We start from the raw sequence: 20,055 nt of genomic DNA, 5'->3' as shown, positions 1-20,055 counted from the left end.
ACCAGTTATATCTGGATTTTTAAAAAAATGCAATTACACACAACAAAGACTAACAGTATTTACTTAAAATATTGTGTGTATGTGTGTATATACACACAAATATATATACACACACACGTATATACTTATATATATCTTTTTTGTGAAGATATTTTTCTTTTCCTTTTTTTTTTTTTTTTTGTGCCCAAGTAGAGATACAATGGTATTTGAAATGATGCCCCAAAACAGAAATAGTCCCTAAAGGAATAACAGTTCAAAAATAAAAATTGTACAAATGGTTGAACATACTTGCAACACCTCCAGAAATCAACTCAATACAATGAGAAAATCAATAGTTGATTTAAATTCTCACCCAAATAACACGACCTCGCACACCAGCCTTTGCAGCTAGTGGAGGCCGCTCTCCAGGGAAGGGCCTCCACACAGGCAGCCTCCTGCCACTCAGCCCTGGCCCCTGGAGCTGCCCCTCCAAAGTCACAACAGCATCTGCCTCACATTAGCTTTGCGTATTTCTGGCAAGACCTTGCAACAGGGACACACACACACACACACACACACACACACGTGCTATGGGCACACACAGACACACACACACAAAAAAAAAAACACACAAATTTCCCATGCAACCCAGATGCACCAGGTGAGCTGAATGATTTTCAGCCAACCACAATGACAGAAGCACCAAACAGTCTTTGAAATGGGTCAATTATTACAATTTGATTTTTTATGTATGTATATATATATATATATGCATATATATACACACACACACATATATATATGTTCTAGTTTTCCTCTTTGTGTTATGTTTAAGAAAGAAAAGAATAGAAAAAGAAAAAAGCACAAATGAAAAATGAATAATTCTTTCCAGATCAATTTAAGGCTTCCCACTGAATGGAAACAGAAGAGGCCTTACACACTGTCGCATGGGGTGAATGCGCACCGTTCTCAGCCTTAAAGTGATGGAAGAGATCAGTGTTGCCAGTCACGGGTTAAGTATTGTGCCTTTAAGTTGATGTCGTTCTTTTTGCTACTATGCTGAGTTTTATTATTACTGGTTGTTTTTGATGGCGTATATGGAAGTCTCCTCTGATTTGCTTTAGAATTTCTTGACCTTACTACGTTAGTAGGGTGGCTTTTTGTTTAGTTCTGTTTTGCTTTTCACCGGGAAACAAATGCATCTTGCTAGGTGAATGCTAAAATGGCACATAGTCAGCCTTCAAGCAGCTTTCCTAGCCATTTGAGACCCAAACGGCTCTTGGGCTCCTAGAAGGCTCAGTGAAGTGCGGCAGGGACGGGAGAGTAGCGGGAGAAACCAAACGGAGGGAGGGGTTTCTATGCCTTTGCTTTTGGTAAATTTGTTTTCCTCAATACAAATAATCAGATAGATAAGAAGAATGATTGCTTTGTATTGTTGGATTTGTTTGTTTGTTTGTTTCGTTTGTAGATTTGTTTCATTTGATTGTTGAATTTCTCCTCTCCTGGTGCAAAAGTCACCAGAGAGTTTTGCGTGAGAAAACGTGACAGTACTTAATGAAACTCAGCACCTAAGGGCATAAGGCAGTTGAAGGTTGTTTATTTGTTTGTTTGTTTGTGTTTTTTTGTTTTGTTTTGTTTTGTTTTGTTCTTTCAATCAGCACCAATCCCGGAAATGATCTACACTTGGTGTAAGGTATAAAACTTTTTTTTCTTTTGGAGCAGAGGCCACGCCTCCTCCTCCGCCCCAGGAATCATAGTGTGGGATTTTTCAATACTGTTTCTTATGTGTAAAAAACAAAAGAAAGGTTTTCTTTTTGTTTTTACTTACAAAACATAGAGAATATCTTTGTATACATACGGCGACTGGAAAGAAAGCTTATCTGAAGGGGACGTGACTTAATTCTCTGGTGGTGGTGGTGGTGGTGGTGGTGGTGTGGGTGTGTGGTGGTTCTGTGTGTTGGGGGAAGGGAGGGTTATATTTCTTGCAGGCGGCATTGACCGCAGACCAAACTTAAGGTCCCCTTCTCAACTTGGGTCAAGGTGCCCTTAGAGTGAAGATTCGTACTGTAGCAACTCATAGAGGAGTGGCCCGTCCCGATAGCGAATGCCTACTGCCGTGGGTGTGACATACTGTAGGATGTTAATAGTCCTTCTCAGCCTCCTGTCCACAAAGTGAGCATCCCAAGCTGGGTACCTCTTTCTTGGCATGTCAATCTTAATGAGGGGCCCTTCTGGGTGGTAAGGACGCCCCGACGGGGTAGCGGGCCCCATGGGTCTCACTTGGAAAACGGGCAAGCAAGTGTCAGCCGTGAGATCCTCCTGTTGTTCCGTCACGGCTCTGGTGGGCGTGACCTGGGTCCCCCGGTACCCAGGGGTCTGAGGTGCCATGGGCTCAACATCGGGGGGCAAAGGGATGCCCCAGAGCAGCTCGGCACAACAGGAGCTGGCAAAGACCTTAGCCCGTGGCCCCATGGGATGCAGCACGCCATAGTATAAGAGCATCAGTGCGATCCCAGCCACAAAACTCACAAAGACACAACACAGTGCTGGCACCGCGTAGGAGTCAGTGGTCTCCGGGTTTCTGTAAAAATACCAAAGGAACGTCAAGGCAGCATTCTCGGTCAAGACTATCGTATAATATGCAAACATTCGATATCGAGTCCGCCCTTCCTTGACGTTAAACCAGCAGAAAATGTACACAATCCCTACCACCATGTTGAAGAGGATCTCCTCCCACTTGGACATGCAGAAGTCTGTCCCGCCATGGATGATCCAGAAGGCCATGGCGCACCAGTGCACCACCACGAAGATCCCGAAGTAGAGCTGGAAGATGGAAGCAAAGAGGGCAAAAGAGATAACTCGGGATGAGATGGTGAAGAGGCGCCAGAAGAGGTGGACGAGGGCCCCTCTGTAGCTCATGCTCTTCTTGTCGTCCCTGGAGTCCCGCAGCAGCTTGTGATAGGAGGCTAGCACCCAAGCCAGGGACATCAGGGAGGTCACAGAGGAGACACCTGCCGGAAAGACACAAACCCACACAGTCAAAACCTCGACATCAACCGTGGGGCACAGCGGGGCTGCCGGCAGAGGAGACGCCCACACACACCGTGATCTAAAGGAGGAGGGAGAAAGAAACACAGAGTCAGGAACCGGACTTGGAGCCCCCGCTGCTCCCTACGCTGACAGCCTGGGGTCGACCTTTAGTCTCAACAGCCCTGCTTGGCATTTCAGGAGCTCCGCTGCTCAGCTGTGAAGCTGAGGCTGGAGCCCTTGGCCACACCTGCCATGGACGGGCTTGCCTGCCTGTGTTCTATCTTAGGGGACCCCGTTGCGTGTGAACATGCAGCCAGCACTGGCGAATCTGTCCCCAGCAGCCTGTGCTCTTGGAGGGGTCCACAGAAGAGAGGGCCAACTGTGGAGACCGATGGCCAACTCCCTGGCCCCAGCTCCTCAAGTGCTCTCCTCTGCAAAGCTGAACTCACCCTTCTGCCCTTTCCTCTCCCAACTCCAGGTTCCACAAAGCCCCTTCCTGAAACTCCGTCCACTTGGCTTCTCCCCATCTACTACCTAGGGCCACCCTGGTCAAGGACGCCGCTCAGCAGTCCCCTTTGCCCTTCCTTCTGGTCTGTCTTGGCCTCTGCACATCAACTGCGCTGCACCTCCTACTTCAGGGCAGCCCCTGCCCTCCCTGGTGGGGAGGTTCCCAAGGTCTCTGTGCTTCCTGCACTCCCCCCAGGGGACAAAGATTCAGAGAGATGGAATGTGCCTCACTTCAAGGGGTACTTTGGCTGCCTGCAAAGTTTTACTTCTTATTCTGCCTCCTTGATATTTGCAACTAAGTCAAATGGAAAACCGGCCGCAGCTGCTGGATTCTCAGATTCACCGTAAACAAGCGGTCATTAGCACAGTATCATCAAATAATCTCCTCTCAAGCCAGATTCTGTCACCCCCCTGACTCCTCCTGTCCAGCTCCACTCAGTCAACCTAGTACCTCCTTTTGCCTAAAATCTCAGAACAAAATGCAGTCAGAGACCTGAATGTCCACCCATTGGCAACAATCTCCTTACCAAATTTCCTACCCCTACCCCACCCCAGAGCATGACTCCCCGTGACATTCTTCCAGGCTAAAATAAGATACCTGAACATTTCTTTTTCTTAAGCCAAAAGAATGAATCCAGGAGCCCTGTACACCCAGAGGCCAATTCAGCTGTTGCAGATCCTCCTCATCCTGCTCTTTCCCTGGGTCCCTGCCCACCTCCCTTCAATGATCCAAACTGCAAAACTCAAAGAAGAATCAAAGTCCTGCCACTGAACAGCCCCATCATAGAAGCCCCCTCCTTCCCTCATCTCCCATGGGTGCTCAGGGTCTGAGCTTGCAGAACACTGTGGTGCAACCCAGCATGTTGGCACAGGCATGGCAAACACCCGGGCAGTCGGCAGTTACGATGAGCATGTGTGGCTTTTGTAATAACAACCAAGATTCCAAACAAACAGCAGAGATGAGAAATGATGCCAGTTTCTCCACAAAAACCAATCTGGAATATACCTTAGGAGCTGTGATGGTGCTTCCCCCTGCTTCTCTGGAAAGTTCTGAATGTGACACTTACATGTCCCTCCTTGCTCATGGTGCACACAGGGCCTTTCAGCTGCATCTCAGAGGCCATGCATGGCTCCTGGGCTGAGCTTGTGGAGCCCAGCTGTGGTCATGCTGTCAGGTTGGGACAGAGAGCAGGACAGGTCCTCCTGGGCACCCCTGATTTAGGTTGCAGGTTTCTGGAGCAGGGCACACACAGTCACATCTTGGTAGCCTGCACTAGCCTTGTCCCCATACCGGAAAACTCTCAGGAAGTTCCTCTAAAATGTCCTGTGTCCCCACCGCTGTCAGGCCAAGCTCATTTTTTGATGTTAATAGTAATGCATCTGGTAGGAGCTGCCACCCCACGGAAGTGGAACGAGAAAAAGGCACGATTTGGGCTTCCTTCAAATAAAGCAAAATCTATTATTGTCCCTCTTGCTTTCTACTCAGGGAAACATGAGTACTGAACTCATAAAACAAGAAAACCCAGCTGTGCCAGAGCAGGTCTAATGAGGTCCAGTTCTGAGCGTGCTTTTCAATAGGGTAGGGTACTGGAGGGGGGCAGCCCTCAGCCTTTGCTGTTCTTTGTGTGTTGACATTAGCTCCATTTGTGCCAAACATACACAGATAGGAACTCAAATGTTCATGGATCACCAGTAGCAGAGCCAAAGACGATTCTTTTTACTTCCCGCCTTCCAGGTCACCCTTGCCAGGCTGGCTCCGTCACCATGGCCTTGAAGACTGTTCTGGGTCTTTACGTGTGGGTCACCGAGCCCATTCCGGCCCCAGCTGGCTTCTGGTGGAGGCTTCTGTTCTCCTCTGCAGAGTACTGACACAAACGGTTCCCAAATGTTGTAATTCCTCACTGCTAAATTACGAGAGGGCTTAGGAAGCAGCACAAGGAAAACTGGGATGCTGAGCCCTGGGGCCAGCCCCTGCCCAGCCTCTGCCTCACCTGTTCCTGACCTGGTAACATTAGCAGTCGCCCCACAATGTACCCGAGGGAGCTTCCCAAGCCACACACCCGCTCACTCCACAGGAAGCCGAGTATGGGGTTTGGGTGGGCAGTTGGGGCTCCAGGGGGTTCATGCCCACACAGAGCCTGCCCCTCTCTGCCGGCAGCAGGCATCATGTAAGGAGGGGGTTGGCTGAGGGTGGCCCAAACCCTCACCCCAGCCGCTTCCTAATTCACCACCGCACCAAAGAACTTTCCATTCTAACTGTCCATCCCAGGCAGGAGACCAGAAAACCATGGCCGCCCGAGGTCCCCTTCAGAAATTAGGTTTCTCATTCATTGGAAGCTCACCGGAGAGTGGCTTTGCCTCTGGGGGCTCAAGAAGCAGGGAGGTGGGGGTCAAACTGCCCTGTCTTCTGTCCACCCCAAAGAACTTATCAGATGCTATTTGGTCGCTGGACCAAACATCTGTGGCTTGGCCGCTTCTGCATGTTTTCCCTGGACAAGACCTGTGGCCTCACCCAAACAGGACCCCAAGTGCAAGTCCTCCTTGGAGGCCACCACAGGAGGGTGCCTGGGTAGCCGGCCACCTGGGGGACTCACTGGGGCAGAGCTGGATGAGAATGGAGGGGCCGCAGGCGGGCTCTGTGCTCTGAAACCCCCCCGTGGGTGCCCCGCTGTCCCAGAGAGCAGAGGCCCGACCCCCTGCATAGTCACAGCAGGGTCTTGTCTAGAAGCACCCTGCAGAAGATGAATGGGTGACGGGCCAAACTGCATCGCCCCCAGATGTCTGTGCTGAGGTTCGGAGCCCCGGTACCTCGGCACGTGGAGGTGGGGTCTTTACAAAGTAGTTAAGGTAAAACGAGGTCACACAGGGGCCCTGAGCCAATCTTTCTGGTGTCCTTAGAGGAGGAAGTTTGGACACACAGAGGCACCAAGGTCATGTAAGCGCAGGGCACATGAGGACACAGCGAAGGCCACACCAGCGGGGGGAGGAACAACCTCAGGAGAAACCAGCCCCACAGACCCCCTGACCTGGTCTTCAGCCTCCAGAACGGAAGTCTGTGGTCCCAGCACCAGGTCGGGGTACTTTCTGGAGGTGGCTCTAGGAAACTGAAGTAGTTCTCTATTTAATTTCATTTTATACATAAAGATAGTATACATAAGAAAAGAATTCTTAAATTTTAAAAGCTCTTGAATTTAAAATTCTTAAATTTAAAAATTTCAAAATCATACGCCTACCAAGAGAGAGAAGCAGGATTTAAAGTTACAGTCCCACTCTGGTGGCCTTGAGAGTGACCACTGTACTAACAAGCGCCAGGGCTTCGTGACTGGCCAGGTGAGGGTGAGAAAGAAAGCCCCCAAGGATCTGAGTCTCACAGGAGTGGCCAGGAAGAGTAGCAGCTGGGGAAATCTGTTGAGAGCTCTTGATTATTGAGCTAAAATCCAAATTTGAGTTCTACCAGGGCTTCCTCAGTAGAGTAACACGAAAACCACAAAAAAGAGGGAACTTCAACTGAACGGCTGTGATCACTTTCCCGCCATTAAGTGATGAGTCCTCTCAGGCCGGCAGTGTGCTCTGTTACACGGGAGGAAGGACAGCTTCTTCCTCTGCAATGGCTCACCCAGAAGATTTCTGTCTTGCCCAAGGTCAACCCCAAAGTCCATGCATTCTCCCCCACACCACCCAGTCCCCCAGGACGGCCGCGGAGGTCCAGGTGAAATGCCTGGGGCCTGCCACTCACAGTGCCACCACTTGTGCATTTCCAGGACCAGACAGAAAACTGTTCAAGGCATCAAGTTAGGATGTGACCATCACAGCTGACCCTCTCCCTAGTACAGACCAGCAGCTAGGGCTTACGGCTTGCCCACCAAGCTGAGCAAGTCCAACAAGTCAACTGGCAAATTGTTAAGCTGGCGCCTCCTGGGGGACAAGTACCCTTGGAAGGCTTAGAGAGAAGGGCTTCAGGCCTCAGGTTCCATAAATGTAGTGACCCTGTGGGCCCCCAAGTGGAGCAAGAGACAGTCATCAGGAAGGTCCAACGTGGTGGTCTCAATGCCACCTTTACAGGTCCCCAGCAGTTGCACCTTTGCCCCTAGAGGAATAGGGAGAAGCACCGTGATGGTGGGAAGATGGGACACAAACCCAGCTGTAGCAGATGAGGAGGAAGGGTCAGGACGTGCGAGGCAGAGGAGGGTCAGGGGCGGCAGGGTACCAGGCCATCAGGGCAAGGTGGGAAGGCAGATCTGGCAAGATCAGGACAGGGCCAGGCTGCCATCCAGGGTGGCCCAGCTAGCTGCCCCAACCCATCAGCAAATGGGAGCCCTGAGGCTCCTCCAGAGAGGGTCAGGAGGAAAGAGGTGACCAGAGCTCCCTGTGAGAACTTGGCATCTGGTAGAAGGGACACTCTGTGAGCCACGGGCAACTGGAGCACTGAAGATGGCCAGTGAGCTGGCTCTGAGGGAGTCCAGGGGCAGCTATGGGGCTGGGTTTGCAGAGCCGGATGTGCAAGGTCAGGTTTGTCGCTAGCTGCCCTGCTCCACCCTCTGCCGCCCACCACCACCGCAAATCACATGTTGCAGAAACGTTTAAAGGAACCGAACCAGCCAAGCACAGAACAGGGACTGCGGGGAATAGCAGCCGAGCCAGGACCCTCACCCTGGTCCTTCTCCCTACTGCTTCCCATCAGCATGAAGCACGGGACCCTTGGCCACCTCCTCTCTGACGTCAGCCCCTCTGTCCTGCTCCCACCCTCCCAGGCAGGCCCTAGCTCTCTTTACCCTGCCTCGCCATTACTCCTGATTCCCACCTCGGCTGTGAGCTCTCCTGGAGGTGGTCGACCAGCCCCCGGGAGGGGCCTGCAGAGGGCTGGAGGACGGGTTGGGGTCTCTCTTCTGGACTCCTGTGACACTCGGGGTTGGAGTCCCCTGCATCCTCCTCTGTCCCTCACTTCTCTTCCTGCTACTCTGACTGCAGCCTGAGCTCTTGGTGGAAGCTCTCTCCTGCTGGGTTATTATCCCTGCTAACAGACGGGGAAGCAGAGCCGAAATGAAGCCACTTAGATGCTACGGTGGCCGTCCTGCGAGGCATGCCCTCCTGAGCTCTGGCATTGGAGCCCTAGAGATTCCCCAAAGTGAGACCCGTGCTTAGCTGGCCACTTGCCCATCTGCGTTCCACCACTCACCCCACTGCCACCCTGCTAGTGACACTGGAGAGCGCTGCACTGTCTGCTCAGCCAGCTCCCTGAATACTCCCAGTATTCTACACTGAGTTCCTTTTGGTGGCTATCGTCCCTCTCCATCCATCAAATCCCTTGATCTTCCTACAATTTTAAGGAGCCTGGTGTCCTCTTGGAAATGTTCCCAGAAAAAAATGAGTCAACTGTGCCCACCACCTCTCCAAGCACAAGGGCTGGCTCCTTCCTGGCCTCCTCCCAGGCGCTCGGCACGGAACGATTCTAAAGGCACTTTCCTCTACAGGGAACAAGCATCCTGGTCCTCCCGAGCCAGCCTCAAAGGTGCTGAGCATATGGCCAAGGTCACACAGCTGGTAAACAAGGGAGCTAACCCTGGAGCCTGGGGCAACTCCTGTCCAGAGTCAGGATCCGCCATGATTGAAATGTCAGAGATTGTACAGGCTGGCGGATGTCAGGCTGGAGCTTGGTGGGAATATTTACACCATGGAAATTGGCAAACACTACTAACCAGGGTCACCTAGTCCTGCCCAGGGCTGGTTGTTCCACATTTCCCACTGGCCAGATCAACAAGCCTTCTTGGAAAGCTTGGTGAGTATCTAGGCAAATTAGACGTGCCAGGCTCCACATTCCCACAGCCCATGGGCAGGCAAACTGGCGAGGCCTCTGTCGGTGGCTCTCTGGCTAGAGGTTATACTCTTTGAGGCACTTGTGAAAGCAACAAGGTAAGCAGTCTGCTTTCTAACCATGCACCTCAAGTACAAGCACAGTAAACAGGAAGCGGGCACACAGTAAGCACAGCTGTGGGCCCAGCAGTGTTCTCTGAATGCAGCCCTGCACAAGACCCCCAGACCTGTCCCCCCATTTCTGTATCCAGAGAGGGTGTGGTCTCTGAGAGGTGTCCACCCCAGATATTCCAGGAGTGGCCTTTAGGGAGGGCCAGAGTGGACAAGATGACATCCACCACCTGCCACTGTGGCCCTCAGGACCGACGTGTCTGCTTGGCTGGGAGAACCATGGCTAAGCAAAACAGCCCAGGAGGGAGGACTGGGGTGTCCCAGGGAAACTGAAATCTGAGGGGTTACCCCCTCCCAGGCTGAAGGAGAAGCTCTTTAACATAAGAAAGAAGGTCCGAGGCAGACAGAATTTCAATCGGCCACTATAGGGCAGTTCTGGTAAAGGGCATGAAGTCTTACCATGGTTTTTAGAACTACCTCTTTTCCATCTATGGCATATCATGCCATCTGCTAATTTCCAATAGGTTTTCAATAACATTAATACTTCCCTCTACTGAACAGCTGCTCTGGCCCAGACTTCAAGCTAGATGCTTGACATGTATTAACTCAATTATTCTTCCCTGCAATCTGAGGCAGTGGGCCAATTTTAAGATGAAGAGATTGAGGCTCACAGGCTGAGGAACTTTTTCATATCAGTAGTCGGAAAGTTGCAGAAGTAGGCTTTGAATGCAGACCTGCCTGAATCCCAAAGCCAGATTTCTTCATTAATCAGAGAGAAAGTTATATCTCCCTGTCCTCACTCACAAAACAGGGAAAATGAGGATTCAGGTTTATACGTCAGCTTTTCACCCGTTTCGCTGATACATGTCAGCTCTCTGATAGTCTCTGTGAGCACCGAGGAAGTCACATTTGTGGGCCTGAAGAACGGGGGACCCGTCCTGGGAACTTGGGAGGAGGTAACACCTCTATTTCATCTTTCTTGCCTGGACTTTTGGAATGGCTCCCTGGCTGCTCTCCCTGAACCTGCTCTTATCCCAACACGATTCACCCTACAGCAGGCAGAGTGACTAAGCTACAGTCTGTCCTTCCACGCGGCTGCCCATGCCTGGCAGCGTGGCTGGCCACACTTCAGGGAGGGGCGGCTCACAGTGACCCACAACCCTCGCTCAGTGAGCAACGTGTAAAGGAAGCTGCTGGAGGTCCTGGGGTGGACGGCCAGCCTGTGCTGAGCACCGGGCCACGCCACTCCAGTAACAGCCACAGCCTTGCAGGGAGAGGCCTCCAGGGCCCTTATGATGGGGACTGCCTCGGAGGTGCACGCGGACCTGCCAGGTTCCCGCCACCACCTCTTGGTGGTCCCCATTCCCAGGTTCGGATCTAAGCTCTTTGGTGGCAAGGCCCCGCTCAGGACCCCTGTCCTCCCTGAGGTCCTCTCGCACTCCCGCCTCAGAGCTTCTGCTCTGGCCAGCTCTCTGTCTGAGCGCTCTTCCCACACATCCACACATCTGCACCCAAATGCCGCCTCACTGAGATCTTTACTCAAAGCCCAGTGCCTTGGCCAGGCCGTCCCTGACTGCCACACTTTAACTGCCGCCTCCAAACGCCCTCCCCAGCGCCTTGTCTTTCACCCTGGTGTTTCCACCACCTTGGTACAACAAACCCTTTAACTTGTTACCTTGGGGTTTTTAGCTCCTCTATCCCCAGATGGCAGTGCCCCAAGGGCAGGCTGGTCCTTCTAGAATCATGTTCAAACCCATGTGGTTGCTTTACTCATGGAAGAGTCCAAAACTCTCCTCAGATTCTGAAGGGGATACCCAGGGCCAGGAACGTGGCCCCCTTAGCCGGCAAGTCCGATCTCCCACTTCTCTTTGCCGGGAGGGGACTTCTCTGGGAGCCTCCTTTGGTGCTTTGTTCTTTAGAAAGAAAGCGTTAGAAGCCAAAGATGGGGGAGAAAAGGGACCGACATTTATTGAAGGTCCCAACGTATCAGATATTGTGCCCACACTTCACATATCATTTCATTTAATCCCAATGACTTATCAGAACGCCCGTGTGTGCCCAGTTCACAGAAAAGGGAACTGAGGCACAGAGAGGTAAAAGGATCCCTGCATTAAGCAGGCCCGTTTATTTAACAGCCTGCAGACTGTATTATGTGTGTTTTTCTGATGCTTTGACATCTGGGGCCTTCCTGGCCCTGGAGTGCCTAGACAATTCCCAGAAATAGCCAGCCCCATGACTGTGATCCCACCTTTCATAGGCAACCGAATCATCCAGAGGCCACACCCACCACCTCCTCTGCGGAACTCCATCTCGAGCCACTGGCCACCTGCCCTGGTCACTGTAGGGCCAGGTACCCAACAACTAGAACCAGTCCCAGGCCCCAAGACCCCCTGAAATCATCCACAGCCGCCAATCCCCAGTCTAGTGCCCTGTCCCCCTGTTCTTCCCACAGAAACCATGATGAAAGCTCTTACCTACAGTTCTCCCCTCCCTTCCTCTGCCTTCTGAACCTCCAGGTGCTTCCCTGGCCACTCACCCATGGATTCATGGCCCGCCCCTCCTGGTGAGGGAGGTAGAGAAAGGCTGAGGCAGCCAGGGCCAGATGGCACCAGTGAGGAGGTCAGGCCAGGGCCAGACCAAAGGAGCATGGAGAGGGTCTTCTGGGGAGGCCAACTTCCTGGTTGATGAAAGCGCTCGTGGACACAGCTGGGGAACCCAATCAGACCCATACCTCCATACTAGTGCTCCTAGGTGGGGATCCAATAGAAAACTAAAACAGATGTGTGGACAGAGGGGGCATCGACCAATAACAGTGAGGAGCGCATGGACAGGGAGGAGATAAGAAAAGGAGGACATTCCAGAGACCATAAAAAGAACAGGCCAAGACCCCCCACCAGACCCCAGCTCTGGGCCCTTCTCTTTGGGGAAGTCTCTCTCGCTTTTGTAATAAGCCTAGTTCTTGCTTGCTGTCTCTGTGTCCTGTTCTTCAATGCCAAATGGAGACAACAAACCCAGCAAGCACCCCTGGACAGTGAGGGACACTGGGATCCGGAATAGACGCTTTCCAATGGCAGCTGTCGGTGCTTGGTTGGCTTTGCCATACCTGGATAATATTAAAACCTGTAGTTCAAGCTGCTGAGAGGAGGGTTCACACCCAGTACGGCCAACTCTGAGGTCTCAGACGTCCTGGAATACAATGGGAACCCCACCCAGCAGTTCTCTCCCCAACCAACTCAAATTCAAGTTCCCATGCACAGTGCCAAAGGCCTGTGTCCACACACGGCTCCTAGGCCTGTGCTGAGGACCAGTGAGATCCAGCTGCTCCCAGAGACAGGAGAGCACCATGCTCCAGAGCCAGCCACAGCCGCCAACTTCCCGCCACACCACACAGGCTGATTATGTCTGCCCCTCACCTGGAAAGAGGTGACAATAACTGAAAACCCTCATGAGGCTGCTGGAAGGACTGGAGAGGAGATGTCCACGCAGGGCCAGGCTCAGCACCTGACCCTGAGCCAAGTAGGGTGCCCACCTGCGTGGCTGTAAATGATGCCACGTGTACCACGCTTGTCCCCGCCCAGGCTGGTCCCTCTACCTGCTCATTGCCCCGGCTCAGCCCAGCCATCGCCTCCTCCTGGGGGCCCTTGACGGCTGCTTCTTCACAGCCATGCTTTCTGTGGCCTGTCTCCTTCCCTCCTGTGTGGCTTCCCTTTAGATAGAACCAACATTTATTCTTGAGGGTAGAGAAGCTGTCGTATCCGTTCCCGTGAGCTCTGTGCCTGCGGTCACTCAACAAGTAATTCTTGAGCCGATGCCTCCCAGATACCCTGTCCAGCAACACCACAGGTGAAAACCCGGCAGGGATGCCATTGGTGCCCTGGCCATAGGAAGCTGGAGTTGCACCCATCTCTGCTGCCTGTCCTGGGATCGCCTCAGGCCAGCGCGGCACAGTGGCTGTGAGGTGGCTTCAGTTTAATCTGCCTTCCTCACTCTGTTCCTCTTCTACAGCTGCTGTAACAAATGATCACAAATTAATTGGCCAAAACCAACCAAATGTATCATCGTCCAGTTTTGGCAGCCAGAGTCTGAAGTGGGTGGGCAGGGCCAGGTGCCCCTGGGGGCCTGGGAGAGTCTGCTCTGCTGCTCCAGCTCTGCCGCCACCCGCGTTCCTCAGCTCCTGGTCCCTTTCCCCACCAGCAAAGCCAGCAGTGCAGTTTTCATTGTCACGTTGCTTTCTGTGCCTCTGACTCCTGCCTCCTTCAGAATGGTCTGCCCATTTCAAATCCTGCACTTCAGTCTGTCTGCAAAGTCCCTTTGGCATACAAAGTGATCTGAATAGGTCCTGGGGCTCGAGGTGGACAGCCAGCAGCCCCCACCATCCCCCACTGAACAGCAGGGTGGTCGTTCCCGACAGAGACGACTTTGTAGAGACATGGGTTCTCATGACTTGGTGCCAGTACTGTTGGCACCTGGGGGTAGAGGCTCAGAACCTCCTGCAATGTGCAGGACAGCTCCTGTGGCCATGTGGTATGGTAGCAACCCTCCCCTCAAGGAGCTTCAAGGTCAAACACCAGCCTGTGAAGGACACAGCAAGGGGAACGCTATCTCTAGGCCCCACTTCACTTGTTTCTTCCTTGAAGATGCTGTCAGAGATATCAAAATACCATCTTCACAGCCAGCTGGATGGAGGCAAGCCTCAGAGATTCTAGAACAAATGTCAGCCACTCAGCTGGTGCCGCACAAGGCTCCCGGGAGCCTGGCTCCTGTTGGTCTGGAGCGCACTCTGAGGGAGGCCGTCTGCCCAGCCTGAGGGTTCTGCTAACTCTGGTCTCACGAGAAGCTAACAGCCAGCCAGGCCAATGCCCCATTGCTCCCAGAAGTGACAGTATTGGAACAGGGCAGTGAGATGTCTTGCAAGGGACAAGGACTCTGCTCCAGCAGACCTTGGGTCTAGCTGTGTAGTCTTGGGTGAGGGGGCTGCTGCTCCCAGTTTACTGTTTGTTAACCACGGGTAAAAATGTAGACTTTGAGTACGCAACGCGTTCTGAATATAGAACACGTAGGCACATCTCTGGTACACACACTCTATATATACACATATTATATATGTGCATGCATATATAGATGGTGAATATATGGGGAATGTGCACGGAGTATAAATAGGAGCTTCAGGGCTGCTGTCCTTCCTGGAGCTGGAAGTTCCTCCGAGGTGTGGATTCCAGCCTGATAAGGAAAGCCACTGCCCACGTCTTGCAGAGACTTCCCCACTTTCTCTCCCTTGGCAATGTGGCTGGCCAGGGCTGAGAGAGGTCTGGGAGTCCCTGCTGCCCTCGCTCCTGCTGCCGAGGCCCAGAGGAGATGAGAGTCCAGAGTCTGCCTGGGACCGCCTGCAGTGCCAGCTCAGCTCAGAGGACTTAGGGTGGGAGCTCCTTAGCCAGGGGCACCGCTGTGCAGGACAGGAGGGGAAGACGCCACAGGGAGCAGCTCTGTGCCACCAGGCGAGGGCTGAGCCGCGCAGAAGAGGGCTCTGCCCACCCCCTAGGACCCTGGTGCCGGCTAGCCCACTCCTCACTACCTCCAACCCTGGGCTCCCTTTGCCCAAAGCCTCAGCTGTTCCCTCTTCTCTTCCAGAGAGCCCTGGTGGCTCCCCTCCTCCCGCACACCCTGGCTCCAAGGTGACCTCCTGAGGCCTCCCCGGCCACCCACTGAGACTGCGCACTGCCCGCTAGGCCTCTCCTCCCTGGCCTCACTGCTCTCCTAGGGCGGGTCCTTTTCTACACACAAAACAAAATATTTGCTTTGTTTGTCACTTTTTTCCCCAAGAAGCTTACTCTCCAGGGGACAGGGGCTTGCCAGTCTTGCTTCTTGCTGTATCTGTCCCCAGCTCCTACTGCCATGCTAGGCACTTAACAGGTGACTGATAAGTAGTTCCTAAATAAAGGGATAATGGGTCAGACACTGCTCGGGCTTCTGAACCTGTGCCCTCTGAGCCATCCCCTAGGGAGCCACCTCGGTCACCTGGGCTGGCTCAGGACGCCTGCACCATAACCCTCTGTTCCAGTGACTCATGCACAGTCACTTCCAAATGACCAGTCACTATTTCAACCGTATTAATGCTAATGAGATCAATTTAGTTGGACTTCCTTGTAATTTTTCTGCTGTGTGAAGACCCTACCTCTTCCTGGTTGTCAGGGAAACCTGGGCCTGATTCAGGCTGAAATGAGGCAGTGATAGGGCTCAGATCTGTGTTTAAAATCACTGCAAATTCCCTTTAACAGCATGATGTTTTAAGTGTGACTTTGAACCAGAAGATGTGGACCTAGGAAGGGCTGTGCGTTGGAGTTGCCTGGCCAGGGGACTCTGGGTAGATGCCAAGCAGGTTCCTCCTGGTACTACTGCAAAAGGAGAAACAGTAGAGTGGGAGGTCATCCTCGGGGAAACGAAGCCACACCTATACCTTCCCTGTGCCTCTTTCATTTTGTGATGGGTGACATTGAAGGCCCACCAGGAGAAGGGGCCAATAGGGAACTGGACATTCTTTCCTTTATTTATCTCCTTGTGGCCACATCAGAGAAGTGCAGTGGGCTGAGGTCAAAAGCGGGCAGAGCCGGGTACCCTGCAGTCTGAGAGCCCGGAGCACTTCCTGGAACTAGCCCACCCCAGGTGTGTGCAAGGCGAATCCAAGAGCAATGCCCCCCTCAGGTGGGGTCCTAAGGGGCAGCGCTGGGCACTGGGGTGGGGGTAGAGGCCCAGAGACTCCTTATATTTCTAGACAAGGTCGTCGTTACCCAAAGCTGTTTGAGCAGCAGGTCGGTGGCTTCCGTAACTAACTTGGTGTAGAGGAAACAGAGTGGGAAGGTCAAGCTCTGGTGTGGGGCACAGACCCAGGACCTTCAGCTCCCGCCGCCAAGTCACTATGGCTTTCTGGGGGGTAGTCTCTGCCCATTTTAACCAAGATCCTGAGGGATAAGTGAAATGGTTTGAATGGGCTCCCCAAAGGCTTGTGTATTAATCCTCAAAATTATATTTAATGGTATTTGGAGATGAGCCTTTGGGTGGCGATTAGGGTGAAATGAAGTCATGGAGTAGGGTCCTACGATGGCACGGGTGGCTTTATCAGAAGAGGAGCAGAGACCTGAGCTAGCACCCTTGCCCCATCTCGCCTTCCAGAGCCTTCCACCACATCATGACAACGCAAGAAGGCCTTTCCACATGCCGGCACCACGCTGTTGGACTTCTCAGATTCCAGAACTGTGAGCCAAATAAACTTCTATTCTGTATAAATTACCCTGCCTTGGGAATTTCATTACAGCAACAGAGTGGACTAAGACAATGTGTCCGAGATAGAATGACAGCCAACGTCCATATGAGTAGGACTGGAGAGAGACAACAGCTTTCCTCATGTAAGAAGAAAAAAAGGAGACCCGAGAGAAGAGACTCAGTGTCCTCCCCTGTGGGCAGAGGAAGGATGGGGTCTGATGCATGGACCCCACGGCCACAAGCAGGCCCCTAGCCTCCCCTCCACCTGCAGCCCTGGGCAGCTTTGCCCTTCTGCCAAGGGGATACCTGGGCAGGGAGCAGAGCAGTGGAAGCTGAGGCTCGCTGTGGGAAGCTCTTGATCTTCCTGGAGGAAGAAGGACGCACAGGCAGCGGAAGAGAAAGCCCAGGCATTTTAGCTCAATGGGAGCAGAAAAAAAGGGAATGAACACTGCCTCTGTGTTGCTCGGATGCATCAGAGTTCTTGCAAAAGAAGCAGATGTGACTCAGGTACAAGTCACTGGAAGGGCTTTTGATGTAAAAGAAGCCTGATGTGAAGTTACGAAAGAGGGAGGGAGTGGAGAGGTTGACACCAAAGAGACAGAAAGAAAGACCCTTAATTGTCTCTTCAGGCTCAACATTTGCTGAAGGAAAGTCAAGGTTTAAACGGAAGGTTTGACATTTCCTCATACTTCTTTGTCGTCATAAAGACACACAGTTTTGATGGGAATTTGGTCCTGGGTCTCTGTGGCTACTGAAGGAAAGTGTGGGGCAGGGAGCTCCGTGGGCAAGGCGCAGCATTTGACCATGGCCTGCACCTACCATGCTACCTCAAATGCAGGTCCGGGGTGGCCAGAAGCAGAAGAGCCTGAAGAAGAAGCAAGGTCCACCCTCCTTGCTGGGGACCCTGTGTGACCTCCTTCCCTCTGTGAGCTTCAGCCTCCCATTTGTCAAACAAAAGGAGTGGGATCCATGCTCGACAGTGGCGGCTCTCTCCGCCACCACTCACAAGGCCCCAGAAATCCTGCAAAGTGTCATGTGCCAGACTGTCACTCAAGAGAGCAAGTGGAAGTCTGCGTTGATCACCTCTGAGAACCCCTGCCCCGAGAGGAAGCGGGTCCTTGTGCAGCCCCCTGAGCAGAGCTGCTCTACACTGCACCAGTTGATCCTGTCCAGGGGTCCCAGGCCACTCTGCCTTCAAATCACAGCCCCAGCCCCAGCCCTCATCCCCCCCAAGGACTACCAGAATTTCCACCTCGCTCAATTAGAGGGTTGAGGGGCACATATGGCTCAGAGGTCTGAGGATTCTGGAGTTTTCTCTGAGGCTTCTCAGGGGCCCTGGCCCCTCAGAGCCAGAGGACTCTAAGAAGACCCAAGGAATGTGTGCCATACTGGAAACATGGGGCACTGGATTTCAATACCAACCCTCCCACTAACTGGTGAGTCACCTTAGTTAAGACCCTTGGACTCTCTGGACTTCCGCTTCCTTTTCTGTAAAGTAAGTGTTAGACTACATAAATTTCTGGAATCCCACTCCCAGCATGAACAGTCTGAGTTTATGTGTAGGGAGGCAGGTGGACAGGCAGCTTTAGAAGAGGCTGGACTTCTATTATATCCCAAGAGTCTTGGGTCGTCTTCATGGTGAGTGCATGAGTATCACCACTTTTCTGACATTTTTCCAGAGTTGGTTATCCACCAGTCTTTGTCTGGAGCAGTAGAAATGATCCTCAAGAAATGGCCAGGCCAAAGGATGTGGCTTGTGTCATTGGTGGGGTCCTGGGGAGCTGACTCTCAGGCCCATTCCCTCACTTCCTGGTCAGGCCAAGCTCAGCTCTACAGCAAAGCTTCCCCTGAGCACCTGGAAGAGGTGGCTCAAACAGGATGCTCTCAAAGACAGAGGGCATTTTCACAGTGCCAACCCCTGGCAGGGACTCACAGGGTAAGAGGCGGTGGCAGCAGCCTCTGGCCCAGCCAGTGCGATGGCATCTGGGGCTCACACACCTGTGTACGCTGGTGCCAATGGGTGCACATCTGTTCTCAGCCTGGCCATGGCGCAGGTCAGTCTTTTTTTCCCTGTATCAGTGACAGGCTCCTTCAGAATCCACACAAGTCCGACTCTTCAAGACTCAGCACAGCTTCCTTGCTTGTGGGCACAGGCTTGGGAGCCGAGGTTCCTTGGTAAAAACCTAGTCTGCACTGACAAACCTGTGGCCATGTGCAGGGTACCCAACTTCTCCGGACCTTCATTTCATCATCCACAGAAGGGGAATGATAAAGCATGTCTACCTCAAAGGACTGCTATGGGATATTAACGGGTTAGTTAACCTATGTAATCCTCTGAGGCTAGTCTTTGGCATGCAGTTTTGCTACCCCAAAGTACTAACTAGCTTAGTTGGCACCACTAGCACCACCACTGTCTCCCATACTCCCTGAAGCCCCCTAGGCTCTCAGAGCCACTAGGGTCCCCTGACATTTTCAGTTTCATTGCTCAACCTTTCCCTCCAGCCACTCCTACTCATCCATCCAGGTCAAACGTCACCTTCTCTGTGCTGTCCCCCGAAACAGTCACCCTCACCTCTGTACTCATCTGTCAACAGGATCTAAAGGCAGAGGTGTCTATGAATGCATTCCCAGCATGTCTGACTCGTGGCAGGTACCTGACACACGGCGGTACTGGGATGATAGAGGAAGTAGCCGTCAGAGCCCAGGATGGCTCCTCAGAGTGGGCTTAACCAAAAAGGCAGACTAGCTCCATCCCAACCACCGTCCAATGTCCATGCAGACCCATCAGAAAAGCCTAGGCCTGAGGCCTGGTGATGGAGCTATCGAGTCTCCGTCCATCCCCAGACCACTCTCCTGTAGGGCCCCTCCAACCAACATGCCCAGTCAGAACTCCCACAACTTGTTGGTGCCCCCTCCAGGGAAACCTCCCATCGGCCCATTGTTTCACCTCCCTACACTCTGGATCCCCACACTCTCTAATTGTTTTTGTCTCCCCAGAGAAAATGGAAGATGCACGAGGGTGGGTACCATGCCTGCCCATTCTGTGGTTCCTCTGCTCATATGATGGCACCTGGCTTAATATACCTGGTGGAAGGGCTGACCGCATCAGGCACCCAAAACATGCCAAGCGATGCACTGTGCAGGTTTGTGTGGGGCTCATCTGATCTTCACAGCAGCCCCCAAAGTAGCTATTACCCCCCACTTACAGATGAGGAAGCAGTCAGGAAGGCACCTGCCCCACGGTAGAGCTGCACGATGCAGGCACTCTGCCTGCCTTTCCCACGCACCAGGCTGCCTTCCAAGCCTGCCTTCCAAACCAGCGTAAATGTGATGTCAGATGCCATGCTCTCTTTAGTCTAT

At 52.8% G+C, this 20,055-nt stretch overlaps 1 protein-coding gene across 1 annotated transcript in view; it reads right to left on the bottom strand.

Moving 5' to 3' along the window:
* Window positions 1-2,025: 2,025 nt before the first annotated feature.
* Xkr6 (XK related 6) overlaps window positions 2,026-20,055 on the bottom strand; it is a 245,607-nt gene continuing 227,577 nt past the window's right edge. The window contains exon 3 of the mRNA XM_076852257.2: window positions 2,026-2,990. Within this exon, the coding sequence (XP_076708372.1) occupies window positions 2,026-2,990 (965 nt within the window). The remainder of the gene's footprint in view (window positions 2,991-20,055) is intronic.

Source organism: Callospermophilus lateralis, chromosome 4 (genome assembly GCF_048772815.1).
Source record: "Callospermophilus lateralis isolate mCalLat2 chromosome 4, mCalLat2.hap1, whole genome shotgun sequence".
NCBI lineage: Eukaryota > Metazoa > Chordata > Mammalia > Rodentia > Sciuridae > Callospermophilus > Callospermophilus lateralis.
Note: the sequence above shows the minus strand (reverse complement) of the source record. Positions and strands in the feature narration are given on the sequence as shown.